The sequence below is a fragment of the Magnolia sinica genome, chromosome 2, assembly GCF_029962835.1.
Source record: "Magnolia sinica isolate HGM2019 chromosome 2, MsV1, whole genome shotgun sequence".
Lineage (NCBI taxonomy): Eukaryota > Viridiplantae > Streptophyta > Magnoliopsida > Magnoliales > Magnoliaceae > Magnolia > Magnolia sinica.
Window position 1 is genome coordinate 16224344 of NC_080574.1, and position 10267 is coordinate 16234610.

At 44.4% G+C, this 10267-nt stretch overlaps 1 protein-coding gene across 1 annotated transcript; it reads right to left on the minus strand.

The window, feature by feature from the left end:
* Window positions 1-5171: 5171 nt before the first annotated feature.
* On the minus strand, window positions 5172-7897 carry LOC131236428 (G-type lectin S-receptor-like serine/threonine-protein kinase At5g35370). The gene has a single exon (XM_058233573.1). The coding sequence runs from the start codon at window positions 7734-7736 to the stop codon at window positions 5214-5216; it is 2523 nt and encodes an 840-aa protein (XP_058089556.1). The 5' UTR covers window positions 7737-7897; the 3' UTR covers window positions 5172-5213.
* Window positions 7898-10267: the final 2370 nt, after the last annotated feature.

Sequence of the window (10267 nt, forward strand, 5' to 3'; positions counted from 1 at the left end):
TTGGCGTTAATAATGCTGGTATGGCACATGGGCTCATGCTCTCTCTCAAGAGACCCTTACGGATCAATTCCTCCACTTGCCCCTGAAGTATCTCACACTCCTTCGGACTCATCTGATAATGAGAACGGTTGGGCAAACTAGCCCCAGGGACGAGGTTTATGTGATGTTGGATGTCCCTCATGAGGGACAATCCATTAGCTAAATCCTCAGGCCAGACTTCTTTGAATTCGTTTAGCAACAGTCTTAAACTTGGAAGGATGTTTGAGGGTTCCTCTCCCTCGCCCTTCACCACTACGGCGTATACCTCGTCGGTTTTCTTGGATTCCTCCATGAAATCCCAAATGGTCAAGAGGGAACTCTCCTCCACTTTAGAGGCTTCAGGGTGGTTCTTTGGTGTAATAAGGGCAAGGATTATTTTTCAACTATCCTTGACGAATATGTAGGCATTATCTCATCCTCGATGGGTCGCATCACGGTCCGACTGTCAGGGTCGACCTAGTAGCATATGACAAGCTTCCATGTCAACCACGTCACAAAGTATTTGATCCTTATAATTTTTACCAATTGAAAACGAGATAGTGCATTGTTCAGTTACCTTGTTCTCATTCACCTTTTTTATCCAGCCAATTGAGTACGGGGAAAAATGTTTCGTCATTGGTAGCTACAACTTATCCACCATCACTCTTGCGACGATGTTCTCGCTACTACCACTGTCTATAATCACATCATAGACCTTTCCGTTGACAATGCACCGCGTACGAAATATATTGTGTCGCTGTGGATGTAATTCCTTTCGTGGGGCATACAGTAATTGCCTCACAACTGGAAATTCACCACGATCATCGCCCGTCACTTCATCACCACCTGGTATTTCTTCAGTGGTTTGTTCATGTCCATCAAAGCCATGATCTTCTTCTGCGGCCTCATCTTCAGTGCCCTCTTCATTTATAGTCAAGTGTGCTGCGGGACGTTGAAGACCAGTGTTTGATAAAAGGCCTGGCTGGCAACAGCGGTAACAATTGTTCGACCTTGGCTGAGCATAAGGATTTGGAATCCTATTCGGGCCCACTGTTATGGGTGCTACACATTGAGGTATGGATGAGTTGTTCCTCGTATCACGGTTTGCGGTTGTAGGAAGTTGATGACGTTCTACTACTGGATCTTTTCCTCGTGCCAGTACTAGATCTTATGTAGGACCCGTCATGAGGGGTCGAGTTGAAGGATATGGACGAGCAGGAGCTCTTGCTAATTGTGTTTCTACCCTACCCGCCAATTAAACTGCTTCATCCACGATCCTGACTGGGTATATCTGAACTCGGTCCTGAATTGTTGGTCGTAACCCACCTATAAATCGTGCCACCTTCTGTGACTCAGATTCTAACAGATCGTTTCGTGTAGCCAACCGCTGGAATTCTTCAGTGTAATCAATGATGGTTCGATTTCCTTGTCAGCAATTTTGATATTGCAGAAATAATATCTTCTCATGATCACTGGGGAGAAATCGTGATCGAAGAAGACGTCTCATCCATGGCCAAGATGAGATGGGCGCCTTGTTCTGATGGGCTCGTAAGAGTTGTAATTGTTCCTATCATGCAAAAACATCAGCTTTTAATTTAAACGCCACCAATTTTACTCGTTTTATGATATGGCATATCCATATAATCAAAATATCTCTCTCTACTTCGGCTAGCAAATCGAGAAAATCTTCTATACGTAATAAACCGTTAAAACTAGGAAGTTCAGCCTTACCTCAGTAATCTCTTTCAGCACGATATAGATGATCACCTCCATGGATTGGTCGTCGGACAAAACCCTCATTAAGGTCCTCGTCGCTAGAACTTGAATAATCTGGTGTAGCCCTACAGTTTGCCACTGGTAGTGGTCTACGAAAATTGGGGTTGCGTCGTATAGCAACCACGGGTGGTGGAGCGCCGCCTAGGGCTCGGGGCGAAAGTAGCGCATCTACAAGACGGTCAAGGGTTACCTGCAGCCCTTGCATGGTCAATGACTCTCCCGGTGGAAAGCTTTCATTCTTTCCGAAAGATAATGAATCTCTGGATCACCGTCCACATGATTTTGATTTATATCTTCATTGTTTGCCATCGGTCCGAGAGGAATCCTCGCTCTGATACCAATTGACGTAGGGATGAAAGTGATGAGGATAACTACTCCGAATCCACAGAGCTTCTCTGAACTCCTTACAGAGACTTCTCGAATCCACGAGGAAAGAAAGCAGAAAATAGAAATAAATTCTAATAAATTTAAAATTGATTAATTAATTCATAAAAACGAGTTCACAACCCTTTAAATAGGGGTACCAAGCAATGGGATAGAAATCAGAATCAAACTACAACTAAAACTCCTATAATCCGCAACTTACTATAAATAGTAAACTTACTATTTATAGACGGTCGTGATGTCTATTAGTGCACAAGGTTTTCGGCCAAAAATAGTAAGTGTCCTATTTGGCTTTACCAAACCGTTCTCTTAATTATTCTAAGCTCTTTTCATGTTGGACGCAACTCCTAAAGCCCGACGGATGAAGAGTTATAATCAAACTAAAACTTACTATTTATAGTAAAAACGAAATTAAAATAGGGAAACGACCATCGATCCAGGGGTATTTTGCAAATCCAGGTTGCGCAACCTGACATAGTGGGTTGGTTGGCTAAAGTACCTCGTTCTACCCCAAAATCATATATTTTATACCTGATAACTCATTTCGGATTGTTAGATACGCCCGATCTAAGGTCCGACGGTCCGGATCACTTCTGTCGTCGACCGAGCCTTTTCTAATCCATCTTGGCCATGAAATTGTCGGCAACCCGCTCTACATCACCACATCACAACAACAGTGGGAAGTGAATGCCCACCGTTGAAAACTTCTTAATGGCTATAGAAGTTTTAGATCAAGCTGGTGTTTGTTTTTACCCTTAATCAAGTCTACTTGAACCTATGAATAGGTTGGATGGTAAATAAACATGCCTTAGGAAGGTTTCTACGGTGGACATCATTATCCCCACTGTTTTCTGGGGTGTGGTCTACTTGGGATTTAGATATACTTAAATTTTGGGCTCATGCCATAAAATGAGCTGGAAAAATGGATGGATGGCACGGATAAAGCACATACATCACGGTGGGCTCCACAGAATCTACAGCTGAGATGAGGAACGGGCGTCCCTGCACGTTAGGAGGACATACTGGCCCGCTTGGGGCCACTGTACACATGGTATGCTTGAATTCCAATCCAAATCATGGACCCCCTTGTGGATGCTGCTTATTCAAACATTAAGCTGAAAAAAGTGACCTAGGTCTTCCATTGTCCATCAAGTGGGTGGTTGAAGTGAAAAATAATCAACGGTCCATCTGCAACCAGAAATGTTCGTTAATAAGTGGCTATAATTGACCAATCGACGTGACTTTTAGCTACATCCCATCTACAATGGGCCCCACCATTTCAGCAGTTGAATCAAGTTTTAAAATGTCGGTTAGAAAGTACACATGGCCCATACGAACGGGAGCGGATTGCCAGTGACCCCGGGCACAGAGATATCTCTGTGGACAGGGCTGTGTGGGGCCCAAAGAGATGTTCGTGACAAATCCACCCCGTCCATCTGTTCAAAATACCATAATAAGTAAGGAAATTAAAATTCAATAAGATCCAAAACTCAGGTGGGCCACACCTAACGAAACAGTTGGAACAGAAATGTTTAGCGTTGAAACCTTCCTGGAGCTGACCATAATGTTTATATGCCATCCAAACCGTTCATAGGTCTATTACCACTCAGATAAATTGTAGACACAAATATCATTCTGATAAAAAAAACTTCCGTCACCCCTGGACGTTCAATCCCCACTGTTTCGTGTGGTATGGCCCACCTGAGTTTTGGATCTATATGTTTTTTAGACTCCAGTCCTGTTGTGGTCTTTTAAAACAGATGGAAAGAGTGGATTTGTCACTAACATCTCTGTGGTCCCCACACAGCCCCGGGCACTGAGATATCTCTGTGCCCGGGGTCACAGGCAATCCGCTCCCGATACGAACCTAGAACGATCCGGTACATCCTACCTGTATGGTCTGTAAACAATGGGAGGTCAAGGTGTTGACTTGGTCCAAATTGTCCCTATTTCCTCTGTATCGGATGGATTCGGGTGGGTCGAGACGATTCAGATCACCCTTGTAAGACTTACGGAGGCATGTTAGGCCATGTTTGTGTGGGGCCAACCAATGATACTTATCTAAAATCCACACCGTCCATCATATCTATAATCCATACCCCAATTCAAACTGAGGTGCACGTGCTACACGTTCAGTGGCTATTCTTATACATGAATTGTTATCCTTTCCAAAAACAGCATCAAACTCGCTTGTTGGTACGAACGTTGCTATGGCATAAACGCTGCTGGATGAAGTCACCGTTGTAGGGTTCAACTTCATGTTTTTCGAGTGACCAATGATCAGTTGTGTCCCACTGTAGATGGACCGTGTCTCAATGGTCTGGATTAAAGAAATAGAGGCCCACTGTCAAGATTGAGGCATTCAGGCAGCTTACTTAGGGCTGAAAGTTGGGCGGGTTCAACCCGGTGGACCCGTGACTGACCCAACATTGGGTTAGGCTCGGGCAGCATGTATCGAGTCCTATCTGGGACTTGGGCTATACAAACACCAACCCGGTAAAGCGTGGGTCAGGCTCGGGTTGAGGTCTTGGGTTGCCCGGCCCAACCTAAACCCGATTAATATATAAGTTACTAATAAATTATAATTGAGCATGGATGGCTTGTGTTAAAGGCATGAGAAAAGGGTCGTTGGGTCTTATTGGTCCACGCCATTTTCAATGACTCAAGCTAATAAGATATGTTGGATTTTTCTCTCCCAAATAAATTGCGTGCTACGCAACATAACTTTTAAAGAAATAATTGTCCTATATTTTAGCTTGTTTGTTTACTAAAAAAATGAAAATTTTATTATAAATAACTACATACATAATTAATAAAACTATAAATACAAAAAATAAGACTCTGATTGAAATACAACAGACTAATATAATAATCAAAATATTATGATGTATTGATTCGACCAACCCGACCAAGCCCACTTGGGTTGAGAATTTCCACCTGAGGGTTGGGTTGAATTGGTGCCCAACCCAACCCAACCCAACGCAACAGACTTTCAGCCCTAAGCTCATTACATAATTCCCACATACTAACATTCGCTATCTTGGCTCTGAAAGCTGTTGTGAAGAAATGTAGAACAGAGGTGAAGGTCCCATTGCCGGAGATGCTGATGAAGCCGCAGCGATTGGATGCAAAGACACATCATCCTCTATCATTTCCAACTCGGCGGACTGCCTCCCGTATAACCGAAAGAAGTTCAAGGACTCAACCCTTGGATTGGATAGAGGCCTCCTTCCTTCCAACATGGCCACCACATCGGCCATGCAAGGCCGCAGATTTGGCTCCTTGTGCAGACAACACAATGCAATGCGTACTAGCTTCTCGACATCCTCATCAATCACATGGCCTTCCAGCCGTGGGTCCACTAGCTCAAGATACTGACGTTGCTGGTGCATCTCCAATGCAAACAATGGGAAGTAAAAGGACGAGCATGCCGACGAAGACGAACGTCCGTTGCTATTCTGCCTCTCAAAGGAGCAATTCCTCTTCCCTCGTACAATCTCTAACAAAACCATACCGTAACTGTACACGTCGATCTTGTCGTTGATCGCAGAGTGGGTCAGCCACTCCGGTGCCAGGTACCCGCGGGTACCTCTCATGGTAGTGTAGACACTGGAAATTTCGGAGCTCATCAGCTTGGAAAGCCCAAAATCCGATATCTTCACCTGCGAGTAGTCATGTAAGAGAATGTTCTCAGGCTTGATATCCAGGTGTATGATCTTGTGCTCACACCCGCGGTGCAAATAATCAAGTCCGCGGGCCACCCCAATCGCAATGTCCATCCTCTGCTGCCACTCCAAAACAGGACCCTCTCCAAAGAGGGATCGGTCCAGCGACCCGCTATTCATGTACTCCAACACTAAGAACCTCTGCCCCCCTTCGGCATGAAATCCTCTGAGTTTTACAAGGTTGGCATGGCGGATTTTCCCGATAATCGCGATCTCAGTATAGAATTCTTTCTTGCCTTGGACACCGGCGTTGTTGATCTTCTTCACGGCCACAAGGGTTTTATCAGGCAGAGTGCCCTTATACACTGCTCCAAACCCTCCCGAGCCGATCAGAGTCGTGAAATGGTCGGTCGCAGTCTCGAGCTCCTCATACTTGAATTTCACTGGCAAGCCCGGAATTGAGATTGGATCTTTAAAAGATGAATTCTGCCGGCCTAATTTCACTACTGGAGTTTTCGAATTTCTTAATCTTCTCCACCAAACAAATCCCACGAGGATTGCCAATAGAAAGGCGCTGACACAAGGTATGAGGATCAAAGCCAAAATGGGAAAATCTCTTCTTGAATTTCTATAAGCGCTATTGGCATTTGGAGGTGATAGGAGTCCCAACGTCTTAATGTAGCCAGAAGTAGTACCATCATCGGACGTGGCATAGAGAGACCCCAATTCACCTCTCAGAAAATGGCAAGAAGATGAGGAATTAGTATAGAAGAAACCCAAGCATGAGCAATTCTTGGAGCAGAGATCCTGGCAAGCCAACAAGGAATTGACAGTCTGCCACAACAATCTATCTATGGAATACTTAATTCCGTAGCCAAGTCCTAAGTATCCCAAAGAAGAATTTGAATTACAAGCAGAGTATGGTAAATCAGAACCATCGGCTGGAAAGCAACCGCTGTCATTCATGTGATGAAAACCAGATGGGCAGGTGCAGACAGATATATTTGTGCAAAAGCCAAGTGGGCCGCAAATGAGAGGGAGTCGACAGTCGTCATACGGCGTAACGAATTCCAGCTTCTTCTCTCCATCAGAGAAGCTGAAGATGCTGAACTGGCCTTTTGAATCCAACTTCGCCATCCCCAACTCTGGCAGTCGCAAGATCACCTGCCAAACCACCGTGCCGTCGTCGCTGAATAGATAGAGACCGGAGCCGTTTATCCCCATATATGATACATCGGCGTTGGAATCCTTGAAAGCCTGTGAGTCTGTGGAAAGCGACCAGTAATGCTGGTCTTTCCAACGGAACACCGCGTCATTGTTCGTTATAAAGAACCGATAATCTCCAGTAGAGAGGTTTGAATCCGAAATGGCGCTGGCAAGCATTGTTCCTACACGGAGAGATTGACCGGTCAAGATCGTGTCCGTCGGGTGATCAAAGCTCTGCCAGAGAACAGCGTCATATCGATCCAGCAGCACCAGATTACCATTTTCTAGAAGCTTCAACGCCGTTACAGCAGATCTCAACGGCGGAGTCGACCAGGTGAGACTTCCGTTGTTGTGATAGAGAGTGATGCCATTGGCCGTTAGATTTAACGGTCCAGTGGATGAGATTGGCGAGTCACTATTGGCGGACCAGACGGTGGTGTTAGATCCCACGTGGATGATGGAAAGATAGAAGGAGGATTTTCGAGAAGAAGGGCTCGAGATGGAGGCTTGGAAGGTTCCGTTGGGAGAAGCTAAAAATGCGCCGGCACTCTTGATGAAATGGAAATGAGAAGCGGTGAAGTTTGGGTAGATGACATCGGTGAAGAGATTGGAAGGTGAGGAAGGGAGAGCGAGGATGAGTGCGTAGGATAAGAGGATGGTGGCGGTGAAGGATAAGGTGGTTGCCATGAAAGAGGGAGAACGAGAAGGGGGACAGTTTTGCGACTAGGAAGCGGATTAGCTGGTGTACCACACATCAGCTACATAGCTGGTGTAGGTACGTGTCGTGAAAAGACGAGCGCTGACGACTCCTCTAACTGGCCGCGGATAAGCTACTACCCCCACCAGAAGGAATACGGATCTTATATTGGACCGTGTGACTGTGGAATGCATTGAATTTGCATCGCTGACTGAGATGGACAAATCACTGTACAGCGAAGGAGGAAAAAAGCAAGTCGCAGTGCTGGCAAACGGAGGATCCGAAGGATATAGATTGGCTGGTGCACATAACTGCAGTATTGACGTCAGCAAGTTCCGTGAGTGTGATCTTAAGATACGTGTTATATCCAAACTGTACATCCATTTGGCGAACTCATCTTAAGGCTTGAGACAAAAAATAAGATAGATCTAACTATCAAGTGGACTACACTGTAAAAACTAGTGGGAGATTGAGCATCTACCATTGAAACTCTTTTTGGGGTTACAGAAGTTTTGGATCAATATGAAATTTATTTTTCCTCTTCATTTAGGTATTTGTGACCTTATGAACATATTGGATGTAAAATGAACGTTATGGTAGGCCTTAAAAATTTTTAAGGGTCAAAATCATTATCTCCACTGCTATTTATGGTGTGGTCCTATGTTTTTTTTGGATATGATTCATTTTTTGGATAATACTCTAAAATGATCTCTAAAAATAGATGACCGGTGTAAATATAATAAATATATCAATGTGGGGCAGATGTAACTTTGATCTTCTTTGAACCGTTCATACAACTCGAGCTCGAGGAGCGTCAATGAGTGTCTTTGCACGACACGTACCTATAGCAGTTATATAGTTGGTGTGATGTACACAAGCCAATCCACTTCCACCCCCATCGGGGCAGAGCTTAGGACATGCTAGATAGGTAGCCATATATTGGTGGAAAGTGATTACGTAAGAAGGCAAGAGGACACATCGGCAAATGGATGCATTAGCCTGCATTTGTACTCGGGTCGATGAAGAACCACAAACATCTCTTCTTTTTTTCCGCTTTCTACCTTTTACCAACGGATTTCCTGCGAAGGCCTTTTGCAGACATTTCTTGTGCAAGGATGTTGGGTGGGGCCCACAGCCATCCATACACACACACACACACACACACACACTCCCTTTATCTATTTTGAGATCTCATTTTAGGAAAAAAGACCAACAATGAGGTGGATCCAAAATTCAAGTGGGCCACACAAGAGGAAATTTTGGGGAAAGACATACCTACCGTTGAAACCTTCCTAAGCTCCACCTTGATGTTTATGTTTATATGTCATCCATACACTTTATAAGGTCATTGGCACTGGAATGAAAGGAAAATACCTAAAAAAAAAAAAAAAAAAAGAGAAGAGAAAAAAAAAAAGAAGGAATGATTCTGAAACAAATCTTTGATGGCCTTAAGAATATTTCAACGCTTTTCACTAGATCCCTGCTATTTTCTCTAGTATGACCCACTTGAGTTTTGAATTCATCTCATTTTTTGTATAATGTCATAAAATAAGATCTCAAAATGGATGAACAGAATAGAATTCTCACTTACATGATGGTGGCCCCCACTGATCATCGTTGCGTGGCCCCACGTATCATCCTTGCGCAGAAACTTCATGCGGAGGATATCCGCGTACCCGAAACGGCTACTGACAGGTTGAGTGGCAAGACTCTTAGGGCCTGTTTGGCCGGACCAATCCCACGCTATTAGGTAGGATGGGATTAAAAAAACATCACTATTACCCATGGCAGGGACTGTTCCCTGATACCATGGGATAAGCTTAATTTCCTTTTTTGTTTGTAATACGGTGGTACATTAAAAGGAGATACCCACTATCATTTGAAACTATTGACAATAACATACATGTGTTATATCTAAACCGATCATTTGTTTTGTAACCTCATTTTATGGCATGGGCCTAAAAATGAGGCAGATCAAAAACTTATGTGGCCCCAAAAAAGTTTTCAACGGTAAGTATTCAATCCCCATTGCTTTCTATGGTGGGGTCCACTTGAGCTTTAGATCTACTTACTTTTTTGGCCCATGCTCTAAAATGATCTTGAAAAATGGGTGGACGGTATGGATATAGCCCACACATCATGGTGGGACCTACACAACTTGCTAACATTGAGTGATATTAGCACGGGACCCGATGCGATTCCAGCTAGCCTACTTCCAAGCTTCTCCACTCTGCCCAAACATGGGGTGGAATTGGCACATGCAATTCCATCCCACCTAAGCCCGTCTAATCCAGCCGGCCAAACAGGCCCTTAGAGCTCGAGCGGTAGACCGAGTGAAAGATACCTTGTTTCAACACTTGAGGTCTTGCTATGGATCCTAGTGGGGGTGGCTAACGTGAAGTGTCAACTGACGGTGACAGTGGAGTGTACTCATAAGCTAACCAAAAAAAAAGTGAAGTCACCAAATGATGTAGCCCCACCATGATGTATGTTTTGTATCCACTCCATGCATGCATCTGGA

Excerpts from the sequence above, each read along its gene's own strand:
- LOC131236428 (XM_058233573.1), bottom strand. The coding sequence starts at position 7,736 with ATGGCAACCACCTTATCCTTCACCGCCACCATCCTCTTATCCTACGCA.